Here is a 17,610-nt window from a genome sequence, read left to right as displayed (position 1 = left end):
AAAAGTTCTTCTACAGAACTTTTTCTGTAGAAAAAGTTTTTTTTTCAGAATGCCTTGATTGTACTGATTTTTCTGAAGTGGGCTAGAGGGTGGGGGGAAGTTGGAAGGACATGCCTTATCATTTCTACTCAATTATCAAAAAGTGAGTAACACTGCAAAATTAGATTTCCCTGGTCATCTTGGTCCTTTCTTAAAACAGAAGTAGTACACAGAAATAAGAGTTATATTGAAACTCACAATTTTAAACAGTCTCACTTCTTTATTTTATTCCTTTCCAATTTAAAATTTCACATCATCTCGGGCAGGTTTTCTCTTTGACAGCTTTCACAGTTTCTCAGCACGGGTTGGCCAGAATCAGGAGAAGAACTGTAAGTTTCTGTTCCTACACTTACAGAGAGGTTTCACTTTGTAAATGCTCTTTGGGCCACAGTGATGAAAAGAGGGAACATGTCCTTAAAGGAGTCATTTGTCATGACTCTCAGGATTGGAACCACCCATCTAAGACCTGAATGGCCTGTCTGGACAGCTGGCCCACCCTTGAACCGTTCCAGTGACAGGAACTCACTACCATTGTCATCTTGATCCACTCTGACTGTCAGCAAGTTCTAATGTTAGATGGAAAATCTCCTATCTTCAACCCACTGGTTCTACTGCCAGCCTCAAAACCCTGCAGACCAGACAAATCCATCTCACGTGAGTTAAACTGGTCACTCCTGAAGAATCGCTCTGCCTTAAGTTAATTTCGAGTCAGGAAGTGTAGGTGCGGGAGGGGGAGGAAAAGGGAGTAAATAATGTTTTGTTCTTGTTGTTAACTTCGTTCCAAACAAACATTTATCACTTTTGCATTTAAAATAATTATTAGGTAATAATGTTTAGATTAACTGCAAAATAGGATATTACGCGTTTTATGTTAATTGTACCACTTAATCATCTAGTTGACCCAAATTCAATTGAAAAATAACATTTTCAGGAGTGCCTCTTAAATGTGTAAACTGATAAGTAGAACAATAATTGTCTTCTAAGCACACACTCTAAAGAATTTCAGTAGTCCCCACTATTGTAGCACCAAGGTGCTCAAAGAAACACAATCCAGTGGTGATAAACCAGACACAGGCCTACTTCTCTCCCACCAGTTATGGCCACACAGAAATAAGGTGTTTGAATGCTCTTCCTGGAGAATAAGAATTATTTTGAATAAAGTGCTGTCACCTGAGCTAGTAATACCCCAAGCAAGTTTTATGGCTGTGTAAGGAAAGAATTAGCCTACTCATTTGGGAATTTAGTGGTGTTTGGAAGGTAGAAAGTGACAATGAGATTGGAAATGGACTGGCTTTGGGGCTTGCTCTGCTTTATAAATAACAATGAACCTTTTCCAACATGCAGTAATGTGAAATGAAAAAAAAACCCTGTCCCTAGAGTATAAAATTACCTCCTAACCCAATTTGCATTTCTTCACTCCAAGCATATTTTCTGTGAGCTCTACTTAGGGATCGAAAGCTGCTGTACAATAATTAATTTTAACAAGCATTTGGCCCACTGAACTGGACAGTATACAAGCTGCCCTCGACCGAGTATGAATTTGAACTGCACTTTTTGTGGTGTTTTTCTCACCATGACATAATTTAGGCATTTAAAATCGTCTTGACTGCAATTTTGTTCTTTTTCCTTTTTCTTCATTTGTATTTTTTTCTCTTTTAATACTAGCTGAATACACAAGCAGTTTGTAAGAACTGTTAAGAAATGTGGGAGATACCTGGATCTTGGTGTAGCAAAACCAGAAGAGCGTTAGCTATTTGCTATTCATCAAAGGGAACATTTGCTTTTCTTTTCTTTTTCCTCTGTGTTCAGAAGAGAATTGTGCACATCTCCTGACTTATAATGTTTAGTTCCTTAGTGGAAAAAGTGCTTCAGAATTAGATCCTTATGTCATTTTCCATGCAGTATTTTCGTTCTTTTCTTAATGCACTATCTTGTAAAAGCAAGTGATAGTCTTGAGACATGATCAGCAATGTTCGAGCACTATTTCTCTTTTATATCTCTGCACATGGAATATGAGCAAGCAAAGAATGAGTCATTTATAAGCAGGAAAATAAATTTTGGGAGAGCTAATACTATGATTTGATAGCAATAACTTACCTCTCATCTATCCATCTAGTTTATTGTTCTATACTAAATTATTTATCATGTCTGTATATTTGTAATTCATAGGAAAAATTGCAAAAACTTAATTATGGCAAAAAGACATTCTGTAATTTCCCAGGCAAGCTACTAAAAAGATGAATATCTCTCTACATATTTTAAGATGAAAAAAATGACATGACAATCCATCCCTTTCTATGTTTTCGAAAACAGACTTACTGCCTGTGACTCAGTTGCTTGCTCTCACAGAGTCCTAATTAACCTTCATGATAAGAACTTGGCAAATTCCATTACTTCCATAAAGGCAATACTTGCTTATCTTTCATGATCAAATTTGAAACTGATGATTAATGCCATGGGTACAACTGCAGGTTTAAAATAATGTGTCTGAATTTTTTATCCTTTTCAGTTGGTAGGATATGAAATGTTTACTCTAATCTCGAAATCTTGATGCTTAAGTGGCCAGTTTGTGTCACCTAAAAAAAAGCAATGACATTCAATTTAAGCTTTTCTTTATTAATGTCACCTGATCATGTGCCATATCTGGAGCTTAGTAAAATTCTGCAAAGTCAAATCTATGCACTGATTAAAGGAATTTTCCTAATTTATTCTTGTTTCTGATGGGAACTTTCTTAAGTTAAATTGCATTCAGTATTTACCGAGAATCTACAAGAAGCAAGGCACGATGCTTAGAGGCAAGGGGCAGACAGAGGTGAATCAGACAAGGTCCCCGTCCACAAGTGGCAGTCTAGTGACAAGATGACTTCTACCCGCCTTAGGTTGATAGAGCAGAAAGAGCTCTCACCCGGCTGCTGGTGCACAAAGGCATTGGTTACGGATCTCAAGTGTGAGCTCGAGTGTCCCTTTTCCTTGCCCTCTCAATATCTTCATCTGTAAACTGGGAATTGGGAATAGATTTATTTAACAAACACCAATTGGGCATCTACCATGTGATAATAGTGGCCAACCTTAATGAGCAATTACGACATGGCAGGTATCAGGGCAAACATTTTATATGGATTATCTCCTTTCATCTTCAAAGCAACCTCATTTTCAAGAGGAGGAAATTGAGGTTCAAGATGTTAAGTAACTCACCCAAGGTTATAAAGTTTTTGAGCCAGGATTCAAGCCTAAAGCTGATGCCTTTAAACCCTATGTTGTGTTGCTCTAACTATCTCTAATAGCTTCTAGCTTCAGTATTATATGACCATTATTTGCCCTCAAAATGTAAAGTATAAATACAAAGAGTTTGGTTTTTATATTAACAGTGGAGGTTAAGGATGCACAATAGAATGACACATTGATTCTACCTGGGGAAATCCAGGGAGACTTCCTGGAGGAAGCAACATGATGCTGCAGTTAATAAGATTTCTTCACACAGAATTGGAAAGGTAAGGGCATTCCAGGCTGAGGGAACTGTGTGGGTGATTACACAGCAGTAATCACTCGCAGATCTGCAAGGAACATGGGGAAAGCGCGGGAAGAATGACACCTTGAAAAGTCAGCTGGAAGCAGATCGTGGAGAGCCTTTCGAGTCGTGCTGGAAACTACAGGAAACGGGCAGCGACTGGAAGTTGAGAAACACAGGAGTGAAATGATTAGCACCTTTTATTTGGGGCTTATTTCTTTGTTTTGTTGTTATTTACAACCAGTAAGAACATTTAGCAAGATTGTCAAATACAAGGTAAACATACAAAACTAGCGTTACTAAACACCAGCAACAAATAACTAAAAATGTCATTTTTAGAGGAAACAATTTTCAGTAGCAACACAATTAGAATATAACTTGGGAAAATCTCACAAAAGATGGGAAGTGTCCTTTTGGAGAAAATTTAAAAGCTAACTAACGAATAGAAGAGAAGTTGTAAGCGGAGAGAGAAACCACGCTCGCAAATGGAGACAGTAAATGGATCTATAAAGTCAATGCAACTCCGATGCAAAGCTCTCCAAGGTTATTTGTGGAAGTTTACAGGCCCGTCAGTCCTCACATTCACTGGAAGAGACAGGGCTGAGTCTGTCAAGATAATTTTGAAGAAGAGAAAGAGTAGATGTCAAAACCCCCCAGATGTCAAAACATTTTCAAACTAAGTGACCTGAGATTGGCCCAGATCCATTAGTTGTGGTTTTATATTTCTCTGTCGGGTTAAAGAAATGGTGTGGAGAAGAGAGACAGGGAAGATGACAGTGATGACAAAAGGGAGGTGAGCTCCTCCACGGCTTCTCACCCAATTTACATCAGAGTGACCCCGACTCTGAAACAAAGACAGAAGCTATTTTTGAAAGAACGCTTGCATCACAGAAGCCTGGCCTGAGGATAATAATTCTGAGCAGTGGGAGTGAAGTCTCAACCAGCCACCTGGCATCAGCCAATCATCTGATATGTGTGAAAGACAAAGGCATCAGAAGATGAACTTGGACGCCCACTGCCCTGGGTCTCAAACAGCCTGTGACAAAGTTGAGAGGCAGAAGTCACACATGAAATAACTAAAGAAGCTACTTCAACGCAGCACCCTCCTAAGTACAATAAAGTACAAGCACAAATCCAAAAACTGCTCAGAGTTACACGTAGAGGGGTAAGCACAGGCAGATGTGCTCAGGGCATTCTGCGGTGGGTCTGGGAAGTGCGTGGCTAGAGAGGGAGCCACTGCTGTTGACAGTGCTGCCGCTCATGTTACTGGTCCACCACGACTCAGACGTACAACAGAGCAGCACCAAAACCATCACCGAGCGCTGCCGATTGCATCTAAATTGTGACAAATTTATCAAAATACAACTTCAAAATCTGTCCTCCTCTATAAGAAATTAGCTCATGATCTTGTCTAAGATTTAAGAAAATGGTAGACTTGTCTTCCTACTTCTTGTTCTCTTTCTTGTGTGTTTTATGATGCTGTAACGAGCTAGGAATTTCCTCCCCCTGGGAACTCTTTATTTTGGGCTTTAGATCAGTCACGACTGTTGCTTGTGAGGTGCAGATCACCAACATGGAAGGAAGAGAGGTTAATACCAGGCTGAGGATGTGATTCCTCTCACTGAGAAGCTTACTAGCTTATTGTTCATAGAATGGTGAGTCCCAGGAGGATCTGAAAAGAAATATATACTGGAGCCTCAGGATGTTCTCTTGCAGAGGCATTTCCTACACTGTGCATCATTAGAACTATAAACTTAGCTCACACATGAACCTACTAGAGTTTTCTAAACATTTATATCACACTAGCTCACAGAACTAACTTTATATATCCAGGAACTAAGATTCCAACCAGAAGTACCTCAGCTGGGTGTTGGCTCATTCATATTCCAACCAAAAGGTAATGTACCATAAAATGCATATTGATAAGTCTGCAATGATTAAGGCAACCACATAAAATCTCATTACTTAAAAGAAATTAAACTCACTGTGGTTTATAGAGCAATATTCCTCATCCATGTCCAACATCAGGTCGTTCACATGCCAGTCACAGTTCAATCTAATTTGCTGTAATTTGGTAAATGGGAGGTAATCAACAAGTCCTCAGCTCCAGCTCTGAAGCAGCACACAATACATTCCTGAAATACATTAATAAAGAGAGGATGGGGGAAAGGCTTCCTGACAATAACTGACATTTGTGATGTAGCAAGAATGTTCCCTAGGTTCTGATATTATATTTATTGGGATTATAAATACGTACATAGTTTAAGAGGTTTATGCAGCATTTGTGATTGCTTCTATTATTCTTGCGTAGTCATGAAAACTGAGATTAGAGCCACCATTTCCTGAATGTGCTGGTCTAGAATTCAGAGCTTGCTTGGTCTCAGGTGAGCCTCATAACAATCCTGTGAAAAATTATTCCACTTGCCATGTTGCAGCTGAGGAAACTGAGGCACAGAGAAGTCTTACCATTGCCTCATAACTAATCAAAGGCAGAAACATTTACACCAGCTCTGACACCAGAGCCAAGCTCTTAACCATGTGCTTCACTGCTCCCCTAGTTTGAGAGCTTTTTTGTATGACTGTTCATTAATTTTATGTGGATAACTGGATAGCTCAAAAAATTCTAACTAGGGTCTTAGGGACTCATTCTGGTTGGAAATGGGGGACTAGGGCTCTTGCTTGAAGGTAAATTTCAATAGCAAAACTTGTTTTCACTTAGATGGAACAGTTATTCAGGGTAGATGATTTGGACTGATGAACAGAGTTTGGGGGGTAAGGGTTAAGGCCCTCTCACGCTGTCCTTTGGTGCTGCTAATATGGACCATATTATCACATACTGAGTATCATTTCTCTTTGGTTCCCTGAAGAAGGGATGTGTGTTAGGATATCTGCTCTCCGATTTCACACCTCTCCGCATATAAATACTATGGACCACAGTACTAAGTCATAATTACTTTTTCCCTCCTGGTGTTTTTACTCCAATCTTTTGAAAGACATACAAGCTACTGCTACATAATGCCTAATTAATTGTTTGATTAGACGTGGGGGAAATAATTCACATTCGCTAGCCACAAAGCATCATGCATACAGACCCACTTTCATTACATATCTTATGTCTCATGGTCAGGCGGAATCTAGGCCTTGGCGTTTGATTATTTCTCTCTTAGCATACTCTGTATAGTTGTTCTAAGGTTGATATTGCACAAAACCAGAAATCTATTGGAGACAAGGGAAATTATGCTGTCTCTAGGCAAAATTCTGAAGTATGAAAAACTATTCTTGGTACTGTATTCCTCCCCCAGATGCTTATTCCGACTCTCAATCTTACTCTGAACTGGGGGTATAAGTATTATCCCCTATACATATTATCTGACAAGGGCTGTTATCAACTCAGTACCAGCCTAGTGTCCTCAGGACACAGCGGGGCCTGAAATTGCACAAACCTGGATGACAATATCTATATCCTAGATATGGCAGGAGGATTAAGCATAATTCTTCACGTAGACTGAGGAGCACAGTACCAAACACACAATAGGAACTAGAAAAATGGTAGTTATTTGGCGTTAGAAGTCTAGCACAGTGGGTTGGGGGTCTGATCCTGCGGAGGGTATAGGCTTGGGGAGTCACTTTGTGTATTTATTCCTCCTTTGCTTCCTCAGTGAATGATAAAGATGCGCTGATTTTTAAAGGTGACAAATACTGTGCCATTCATCCGTAGCGAATAACCTGAACATACACACTTGCAGACCAAAAGGCTAATTTAACTCGAAGTTTAAAAAAGAATCATACAGTACGTTTTCAAAGGTTAAAAAAACCGGACTCATCCACATCGTGTAATTGGCAAAACTAACGTTTAAAGGTGTGAAAATCATGCTTGAGAAAATGCTTGCACGTAAAGAAGACAAAACTGGGGTGACTACGTATCGTGGGAAAAGGAAATTACCTAACCGGATTTGCGGCGAAGTTACAGTGTACTTAACCGTGTGCTAAGGCGAAGACAAATCCACTCCTTCATCAAATATTTGCTAAGCGCCCACTCCCTGCCAAGCACAAACAACACCTTTCACAACCACCAACTCCGCCTGCTTTCCGGGGCCGACAGCCCGCCCACTAAGAACACGACTGTCTGTCTCGGTTAACATCTGCAGCCAACACCCTCCCAGAGCGCCCCATCGAACCAGTCTGGCCCGCCCCTCTCACACGCCCCGTGTGCTCACGGAATCGCAAATCGAAAATGCCAGGACGCACCTACGGTGTCCCACGAGGAAACGGGGCGCATCAGCCGCGACTCGTTCCGCCCACTTGAAAGATGGCGCCGGACGCGTCAGCCTTGCCTGCTGCCCGCTCCTTCCCTTTAGGGGCGGGGTCTAGAGAGAGCAGAGCTGTGTGCTGAGGAGGTGTGTTTATTTTTGTTTTTCCCGCCTTTTCTCCCCTCCCCTTGCTCTCACGGTATTCGCGGTGGGTGAACCAGGAAAGATCGATAATATTTAACCAGAGGAACACAGGGCGGGAAACAACTGCGGCCTGAGGCAGGCTCGGGGTCGAGGGGCGTGGTCACCCGGGGGCGGGGCCGGGGCGGGGCCCGAGGCGGGAGGGCCGGGGCTGCGGTTGCGGTCCGTGCGCCCGCGGCGGCGGCGGCGGCGCAGGCGGCGGCTGGTGGGTAAGTGAGAGGCTGGCGGGCAGGCTGCTGTTTGGGGTCGGGGTGCCGGGACCGCGCGGGAGCGGCGGCAGAGCATCGGTCCGGGGCTCGGCTGGGCTCGTCCTTTCTTTTCCCCTCTCCTTCCTGCCCGAAACCCGGCATCGGGTGTTCCAGCCCGGCGACCCGTGGAGTTGCCTGCATCCGGGCCCCGGGCTTCCCGGCAGCGGCGGCGCGGAGACTAGGGGATGGGGATCCGACCCCTTCCCCGTGTTCCCGCCCGCAGTCCCCGAGCCGGCGCCTCCCCGGGGACCTGGCGAGAGCCCGGGAGGACCCGCTGCGACGCGGGCTCGGGGGAAGAGAGCCTTGGCCCCAAGAGGCCTGGCCTGGGGGAAGGCCAGAGGGTAGGGGGTGCGCGGCTGCTCCGGCCCACATCGGGGTCCGAGAGATGATGCGGGTGGGATGGCGGTGTGGACGTACTGTAGTATTCGCCTACAGAATTTGAGTACAGGTTTCTAAGGATTGTTGATGCCTTGTAAATTTGGGCAACAGTTCTAGCCTGGGTTCTGCTCCCACTCCGTGGGACACGACCTCTTGCTTCACAGCTCCGTGATTACGCAGACTTACTTAAAGGAAGTGACCACTGTGACTTGGGCATAACTTGACTGATGGTATCAGCTGCGGAAAGAAGTGCACTGATTACACGTCTGCCGTGTCCACGCGGGGTCTGGCTGGTCCCCGGGAACTCCCCTAGTCTCTGTAGTCAGGAGACGCACTTGCCCGAGAGAGATGACTCTTTCAGAAACAGTGGAGATTGTTGGGCTCTAGCAAAGTAACAGGTTGTGGCCAGTGGATAAATTCCGATTCAAACTGTGCCCATCCCTCACCTGTGATGCAAAGCAAGGGGACACACAGTACCTCTGGCATTACCTTTAATTTGGAAAATACTCTTAGATACCATCTTTCTCATACTTTAGAAAACTTGTAACATAATGGAAGCATCACAGAAACAAGAATATAGTATATGAGCGATTAATACTATGGAGTCAGAATCCTTGAAATACGATAGTATTATGTGATGCAGCTACTGTTGCCAGCACCTCGCCCAGATTTGCGCCTGGGATAGTCCTGAATCTGTTGGGAATTTCCTCATGATGACAATGCTCTTTTTACATGTGAGACAGAAATGAGAGAAATCATAGACCAGATTATGGCCTAAGCCAGCACTAACCTGCTCCAGAAAACCATTCATAGGAGCTAAAGATTTCCTTTCCTTATAAAGTTGGTAAAATAGTCTCTTTATTTGGCTCTGTTAGCAGTCCAAGATTTGCTGTCAGAGAAAGAAATTGGCCATTGTCTGAGAAACTTGCAATCTGTGAGAGAGCGAGCCTGATGCTGATATCATGAACTTCATCTCTGAGTCTGGCCTGATAAAAATTGAGAACATGCTGCAGTCTGGGAGTTACAAGCAGTTCACTGTCATTAAAGTTGGCCTGGACAGCTCCTGTTTTGGAAGGTGGGCTAGTTTAGGACCCTGCTTCTCTTCGGACTGGGAGAAAATAAACAGACAGCATGGTTGCAAGAAGTGTGGGCTTTGTGGTGGTAGAGTTCTGATTTACAACAGCAGTGGACCAACCAAGTTTGTAAATACCAACCGGAGAAGAGATGGCTGATTATTAGCAAAAGTTTAAGAAAAAACAAAGCTTCAAACTTACCACTCTGCTAACAGTTGTAACAGCTGATAATTAATATAATCTTTATGTCTGCACATGTTGGATTATTTTCAGAAAGTATATTGGGAACATCCTCATGAACCCTGTTCTTTGTTTACAGGAGTGGCAAGCCACCGCATCACCCAAGTTGGATCCTGGCTTCCCTCAAAAGACTTATGGTTAATGTTCGATAACCCTCTGGAGTCGCCAACTACATGTAAATAAGATATGTAGATAAAAGACTTTTGGTTTTGAACTGATTTTTTTTCAGCCACATTTGTATATATGGATTTTCCTCACCAGAGATGATGACTTTAAGTGTTAGTAAAATCATTTTTACAACTCTCCTAATTATACTTCTCTGTGACGTTTCATTTTTCAAGTTATTCCTTTTGGGGAGATTGTAAGCTGACAATCCAACATGATCCTTGTCTTTTGTTTTCTTTCTAATTATACTAGCAGTGAAACTGAATGTAATTAGTGGTCTAAATAATTTAATTTTCACAATCAGGTAAAACATTTTCCCATAACCCAACCAGATTTTGCCCTAGGCCTCCATTCAGTTTTAGGAAATGCTTTTATTTTCGGTGTAATGATGAAATGTTTGAGTTATAATATTGCCTTTATGATTATTCACCTTTTCTCTATCCTAAAAGAAACAACAAAAGAAAAATATGTTATAGTATAATTTTATGGCCATGTGTTTACTTAATTCATCTCCTTGGCCTCTAGTTTGCTGTTGTTAATGATGACAATAGTATCATTACAGTTTCAATTCAAACTGTATTCCTATATTCTGTCATTGTAAACTGTTCAAATTGTATCCAAAACAGTGGATATTTTAAATAAGCTATGAAGCTTATGTCCAGTGTAGTCTCTTAAGACTGTTAAATTGATATAACACATTAAGAAGTAAATATTCCCTAAATAAATTTCTGAAATGAAAAATACACACAGGAGAACTGCCTTCATGTGAAACCGTTTCTGCAAGTTCTTACTGTAACGTGTTTAGCCAAGCTTTGTAAACCTACTCTTGACATCCGTGATAGAAGTGCTCACCTACTACTCTAAAAATAAAAGTCATTGCTTTTCATCAGTCTCTGAACTCTCTTGACAAGATGTAGATAAAATTCTTTAAGTAAAATGGTTTATTTTGACATGATTTTAGTTATAGGCCAAATGTTGCGTCCCTAAGCAATCATACAAAGATAGGTATATCATAGTTCACTTCTTAACTGCTATCCTTTACCACTGTGAGGAATAGATTCCACAATTTTAGACTTGCTTAAACAAAATTGTCATAATTCTTTTTCATTCTTGGTCTTTCAACACAAGTAATTTTAAAGTTAGGTAAGACTGATTCGTTTTACACTAATCTCACATGGAATGTACACTTTTAGAGTGTTATGTTTGAGTGGGTTAAGATACACAAGAGTCTGGATTCTAGCCCAGCTCTGTGACCTTGGGCTCTTTGCTCTTCTATTTTCTCAGTAGATTGAAAGGCTTAAACAGGGCCCATGCAGTCATCTGGTTCTCTGCATGTGCTAAATAACTGAAGTATTTTTATTTTAGCCATTTAGTATAGAACTCTCTTTGTGATGATAAAATGCTACACTGCTTTCTTGAGGAGCATATTAAATGTCTGGATCTTTGTCTTGATGTTTCAGTGTCGTTTTAAACACCATTGTTGGGCTTTAGTGCCCCGATACCCAGAGAGTTCATTGAGAATAACCAGTGTTTGCTCATTTTTTGTTATTGTTCTAGGTGGTTGTGTTTTTGCAATCCTTTGTCTTTTTTTTTTGCCCTTTTGGCAGCTTTAAGGTATTTCTGCTGTCAAATGTTTCACTAGGTTCCTAGGACTGCCGTAACAAGGTGCTACAAACTGGGTGGTGTGAAACAACAGGAATTTATTCTCACAGTTCGGAAGCTAGAAGTCCGAAATAAGGTGTCAGTGGGTGCCTGCTCCTCTGAAGGCTCCAGAGAGGAATCCTTCCGTGCCTCTTCATAGCTTCTGGTGGTTGCCACTCATCCTTGGTGTTCATTGGCTTGTAGCTGCATCACTCCAGTCTCTGCCTCTGTCTTCCTGTGGCCTTGTTTCCTCTGTGTCTGCCTGGTTCCAGATCTTTCCTTATAAGGACACCAGTCATTGGATTAGGTCCCACCCTATTCTAGGGTGGCCCCGTCTTAGCTTGATTACACCCATTTCCAAGTAAAGTCACGTTGGCAGATACAAGGGGTTAGGACTTGAACACATATTTTGTGGGGACGCAGTTCAACCCACAACAAGTGTTATGGTCCCTAGCTGAGCCCTCCCCTTCCCCATTTGCTCCTCTTTGTTTGCGATGGTTTAGGAACCAAATATCAAATCATATTAGACTTGTACATAGACTGAATATGTGGGAACAATGTGGATTTATTCTAGGAGCTTTAATATCTACTATTTCATATTAATGTTCAGAGGCCCTTTTTTAGTTCATTCTTATTTTGGAGTTCTAAGTGTATGCCCTGAGTCTAAGTGACGAGTTACTATGATCATAAAATTATCATCATGTCAGCGTTTAATGTGCACTTGCTGTACTGGTTGAATGCCTATCCTGTAAGAGGCATGCTTTCACATTTTTGTCTGAAGAGGAGAAAATCACATATGCCTAAGTCATTTGAGTTTTTGGCGGATGACTTTGAAATTGCTGACCCTAATCATTGGTTTTGTTTGTCACTGTTTAGATGTCCCCGGAGCATTTGGATAATGTGACAGTTGGGATACAGTGATGTCGAATCTCTGTCCACCACCATCTCCAGCTGTTGCCAAGACAGAGATTGCCTTAAGTGGTGAATCGCCTTTATTAGCAGCTACCTTTGCTTACTGGGACAATATTCTTGGTCCTAGAGTAAGACACATTTGGGCTCCAAAGACAGAACAGGTACTTCTCAGCGATGGAGAAATAACTTTTCTTGCCAACCACACCCTAAATGGAGAAATTCTTCGAAATGCAGAGAGTGGGGCTATCGATGTGAAGTTTTTTGTCTTGTCTGAAAAAGGAGTGATTATTGTTTCATTGATCTTTGATGGAAACTGGAATGGAGATAGGAGCACATATGGACTATCAATTATACTTCCACAGGCGGAACTTAGCTTCTACCTCCCGCTTCACAGAGTGTGTGTTGATAGGTTAACACACATTATCAGGAAAGGAAGGATATGGATGCACAAGGTGAGTGGTTTTTGAGCTTATTAATCACGCTAACCTAGCCACTGAAAGTTTATCTTCTGATCGATTTATATCTAGTTTTTAGAAATTGTATGCAATAAACTGCAAACAGTAGCTGTTTTTTGCGTCTGCCTTACTAGATACAGATAGATCTAGTCTAAAGTCAGTGATCTTCATAATAACCCTGGAAGGTAGAAGATGATGGCTCCGCATTACAAATAAAAAGCTAAAGCTTAGAGAAATTAACAACATAATGTTTTAGAGTCTAGGTTTGTCTTGGGAGCCCCCCCAAACCTTCTTTTTGTTTTTGCTTTGCATGACCCTGTTTCACTTACTGCTGTGTGTAGGTACAAGCAGTTCAAAGCAATTGTTTCATAAGTGGTGGCCACATAACCTTTGGGCCCTTTAACTTATTTGCCAAGTTTTAAAATTCATAAAATGAGGAGGTTAGACCAGGTGGTTTCTAGGAGATATTCCTTTTAATTTTGCAGATTGAGCTAGAGGAAATTACTGTTACCCCAAATCCTATAGTTTAATATATAGTGATATTTATATTTAAATAAGATCTAAAGAACAAATTTAATTCTCATGTCTACATAGCAGTTTGATACTAACATAGAAGTCCGTTAAAGTGTTATTAATTTTATACGGCTTTTACTAGATAGTAAGAAAAAGTTGTATCTTTTAAAAGAATAGTTTTTTGCTGTGTTGGCAGGCTTGCTCCTTATTTCTTATATGTTTATGAAAATCATTTAAAATCAGGAAGCCCCAGATTCAGCTTGATCTTATTTAATTTGAAAAGTGCAAATCATCAGTTCCTTTGTAAAGCTATTCGGATGTCCCGTTGACTGTTTTCTGCTAAATTATCTGTTTTTAACTGCAGGAAAAAAAAAAAAAAGGCGTTTTTATTTCATTCTGTATTGTCTATGAGAGCATGGATTTGTTGGGTTAATTTCCTGCCCCCCCCTTTTTTCCTGCCATAAAGTGGAAAGTATTTTTCCAATGAACTGAATTTACAAGAACATATTTGCCATTTAACTGTATTGTAAAAAATAAGCAAGTATCAAAATGTTGTGTTTTTTTAATTTTAATGAATTTTCTCTTGCTCAGGAAAGGCAAGAAAATGTCCAGAAAATAGTCTTAGAAGGCACCGAGAGGATGGAAGATCAGGTAAGGTGCAGATTGTGTGCTGTCAACCACCATGGAGCCCACGGCCTATGTAAGGCCTCAGCCTGTATAAGGCTGAGGGCTAATTTATTTAGGGCCTTCAAGCCATGTCATTTTGACAGAGTGAGCCTGAGAATGAACAAGGCCTTTATGGAGATGTGTGGAATCAACTGGATGAAAATTTCCGCCACTTAGACCTGAAGAGTTAAATAAGTAAAGGATAATAGTTGCATCTACAAATCACTATTTTGTTACCTTGTTTTCTGTTTGCAAAGAATAAGTTTTGAAAAACTCGTTCATAGTAAAAATTTTAAGTTTTATATGAGATTTTCTTTAAGATATTGCTTCTCAAACATTTCTGCAGAAGTCGTTGTACCAGGAGGGAAGTGAATGTACCCCAAAGATGTTTCAGAGGACAGGCACAGCTTTCAGCATCGTATCTCTTGGAAGTCTCATGTCGTGTCTTTAAAACTCATGCAATTTATATTTTGTTCTAGGATGTGTCTATTTGTTTTAGTATTACAGTTTGCCAGTGACATTGCTCACCTTACCCGTCAGCCTTCTGGTAATAGCAAGTCTCTAGGAGAACAGGCCATTTTTGTCCGGTGGCTTTGAAGACCCTTAGGGAGCAGGCCCCGGTGTTTGAGAAGCATGATTGCAAGGATATGGCTTCCCTTGTAGAAATTCAATGCAAACCGTTTCAGTGTAGGGCAGAAGAGTTCTCCTGAAGGGGACTCTCCAGTGGAGAAAGGGTTCCTTCCTTCTGCTCCCTTTGCCTCTGGCCACCCTCCACGGGCCAGCTGTTCAAACTCCAGTCTGCGCATGGCTGAATGGCCTCTCCTCTGGTTCTCTTCAGCATGCCTGAGATGGAATGCTACTTTTAAACAATAACCTTTCTAAAAATTTGTGAAAATACAGGGACATAAACAAGGAAAATACAAAACCCTATAAAATGACCTCCTTTACAAAATTGTTGTGTCTGTACTTTTGTGACTAACTTTCCAGGCCAGAGGAGGTAATTCTGGGGAAAAGTCTGAGACTTGGAAGAAAATGTTTCCTTTACCCAGAGAAGCCTGGCCTTTACTTGCTGGTCACTAAGCAGGGTGCCAAGTGGCGGGGTTACTTTCCAGCCTCTGGAGGTACCTGCTAGGGATGCAGTAATTAGAGAGCTAGCTCAGGATAAGGAAATTTAGGACCCAATGAAACTCTACTTACACTGGGATTTTTTTTCCAACCAGAAACCTGTACTTAATAAAGTTTACCGCTATTAACTTTTATTTCTCTTTTGAGGACTCTTGAAAATGTTATCCCACCACTTCTGTGTATTTGGACAAACTGGAGGGTTTTCTAGGGGAAACATGCTCCTGCTGAGAAGTTCAAGTTAGAGAAGTCCAAGGAGGAAAAGAAACTTGAGGGACTTTCTTTCAGAGCCTCTTCTATGTTCGGCCTTGTAGGATTTTTTTTATTAACGCTTCAGTGAGCATATCCATTCGCTTATGATGCTAGATGTCTGAGATAGCGTGTGTGACGTACCATGTACGCCTACGCCTGAGGGAAGGTATTTCCCACAATCATCCTTTCTGAAAAGAAGGAGCTGCCTGATAACTCAGTCCTTGGAAATCTCACATCGTGTGGTTCAATGACTTTATTTTGAATGAAGAAATACTATTTGGGGATGACACATTAGTCTCAAACGACTTCAGTCAGTGCTAGTTTGGATGCTTATAGCTGTCATCTGATAAAGTCGCTCTACAAGGAAGCAAATTTAACACAGCTTTGGTCATTATTCTTGTTGAATTGCAAGTGTTGATTGTAATTGGAAATAGGCATTTAAAAAATTACTTTAAAAAGCAGAAACATGGTGGGGGGGCGGCCTGGTGGTGTAGTGGTTAAGTTTATGTGCTGTGCTTTGGCGGCCTGGGGTTCAAAGCTTCAGATCCCGGACATGGACCTAGCACAGCTCGTCAAGCCATGCTGTGCCAGTGTCCTACGTGAAATAGAAGAAGATGGGCACAAGTGTTACTTCAGCAACAATCTTCCTCAAGCAAAAAGGAGGATTGGCAAGAGATGATAGCTCAGGACAAATCTTCCTCACCAAAAAAAAAAAAAAAAAAAGGCAGAAACAATGAGTGGTAATGTTTGGAGGTTAATACAGGATGAATTTTTTAAATAATAAAATCTATGTGATGCATGAGGCCTTTACCTTACCTTAGGGTAAAATTTCTAGAGACAGCATCACATTTAAATTCTCAAGCAACTTACTTGATAAGGGACTCTGAAAAACTTGATTTGATCACTCAAAAAATGAGTCTAGGGATGACTAAGGTTCTAATTTGAAGATGCATGTGAAGAGTTTGAATAAAATCATTTCAAGAAATGTGAGAAAAAATATTGTTAGATTGATTTTAAATAATATGTGATTTTAAAAGCCTTTTTAGCTTAAAATCGCTAAACATATGACAATTTCTTCTACCTCTTTGAAAGTGTATGTATTCAGGATGGTCAAAAAATTGGGGGGGAGTGGTGTTGGTAGTGAATAAATGAAGGATCCAGCCATATTGGAGATGCTCTACATTTGTAGTGTTCTATATTGAGTTTTCAATTTTATTCTAGAAACTACAAATTTCAATTTTTTTGCGGGGGCGGGGGGTTGGTGAGGAAGATTGGCCCTGAGCTAACATCTGTTACCAAGCTTCCTCTTTTCATTTGAGGAAGATTGGCCCTGAGCTAACATCTGTGCCATTCTTCCTCTATTTTGCATGTGGGCTGCCTCCACAGCATGGCTGATGAGTGAAGGAGATCCTCGCCCAGGGTCCGAACCTGGGAACCCTGGGCCACTGAAGCAGAGCGCGCAGAACTTTAAGCACTCAGCAACAGGGCCAGCTCCTCAAAATTACATTTTTCAGATGTAATAAATAGTGGTAGTATCTTGAAAGAACTTCAAAGGAAACTTGTCTGTTTTATTGATTCTTAAAATGTATGTGGGTTTGCCTCTGGGTAGATTATACCTTATTATGAATATGGAGGTTGAGTTTTGATTCAGACTTTACTACTGAGTTCTCTGCTGAGGATTTCAAAGTCTTTTTATGCCCCACTTTCCTCATTTTTAAATATAAAATGCGTCAATGACCTGTAATTAACAAGAGTTTTTATATCTCAAATAAATTTCAGAGGAGATCTTTTCTAAATGTGGCATGGTGATTTAATTATTGCATGTAACAGTAAATGATGAGCCAACGATTCCATTTTGATTAAAGAACATTATTCTTGGAAGAATGAAAATGGGTTTTAAATAACATGTAAATCCTTTAGAAATATTTGTAGTAGTGGACTTGTTTA

At 41.0% G+C, this 17,610-nt stretch overlaps 1 protein-coding gene and 1 long non-coding RNA gene across 13 annotated transcripts in view; one reads left to right on the top strand and one right to left on the bottom strand.

Annotated features, from left to right (window-relative positions):
* Nucleotides 1-673: 673 nt before the first annotated feature.
* C9orf72 (C9orf72-SMCR8 complex subunit) overlaps nt 674-17,610 on the top strand; it is a 31,489-nt gene continuing 14,552 nt past the window's right edge. The window contains exons 1-5 of one of the 10 annotated variants that reach the window (XM_070590575.1): nt 7,849-7,944; nt 9,500-9,699; nt 10,017-10,112; nt 12,620-13,107; nt 14,215-14,274. In XM_070590575.1, the coding sequence (XP_070446676.1) occupies nt 12,664-13,107; nt 14,215-14,274 (504 nt within the window). In that variant the 5' untranslated portion in view covers nt 7,849-7,944; nt 9,500-9,699; nt 10,017-10,112; nt 12,620-12,663. Of the gene's footprint in view, nt 694-7,830; nt 7,945-8,113; nt 8,588-9,499; nt 9,700-10,016; nt 10,216-12,619; nt 13,108-14,214; nt 14,275-17,610 lie in introns of those variants that run through there. The other 9 variants (XM_070590574.1, XR_011531748.1, XM_070590579.1 and 6 more) reach the window with 9 other exon arrangements.
* LOC103550282 (uncharacterized) lies at nt 2,635-7,932 on the bottom strand. 3 transcript variants are annotated; one of them, XR_011531750.1, is made up of 4 exons: nt 7,491-7,802; nt 5,805-5,949; nt 5,533-5,682; nt 2,635-3,706 (listed from the first exon to the last, which is right to left on the bottom strand). It is a non-coding gene; the product is annotated as an uncharacterized lncRNA (long non-coding RNA). The 3 variants fall into 3 exon arrangements; XR_011531749.1 differs by lacking the exon at nt 5,805-5,949 and having other exon boundaries at nt 7,796-7,932; XR_011531751.1 differs by lacking the exon at nt 5,805-5,949 and having other exon boundaries at nt 7,491-7,783.

Source organism: Equus przewalskii, chromosome 22, assembly GCF_037783145.1.
Source record: "Equus przewalskii isolate Varuska chromosome 22, EquPr2, whole genome shotgun sequence".
Taxonomy (NCBI): Eukaryota; Metazoa; Chordata; class Mammalia; order Perissodactyla; family Equidae; genus Equus; species Equus przewalskii.
Note: the sequence above shows the minus strand (reverse complement) of the source record. Positions and strands in the feature narration are given on the sequence as shown.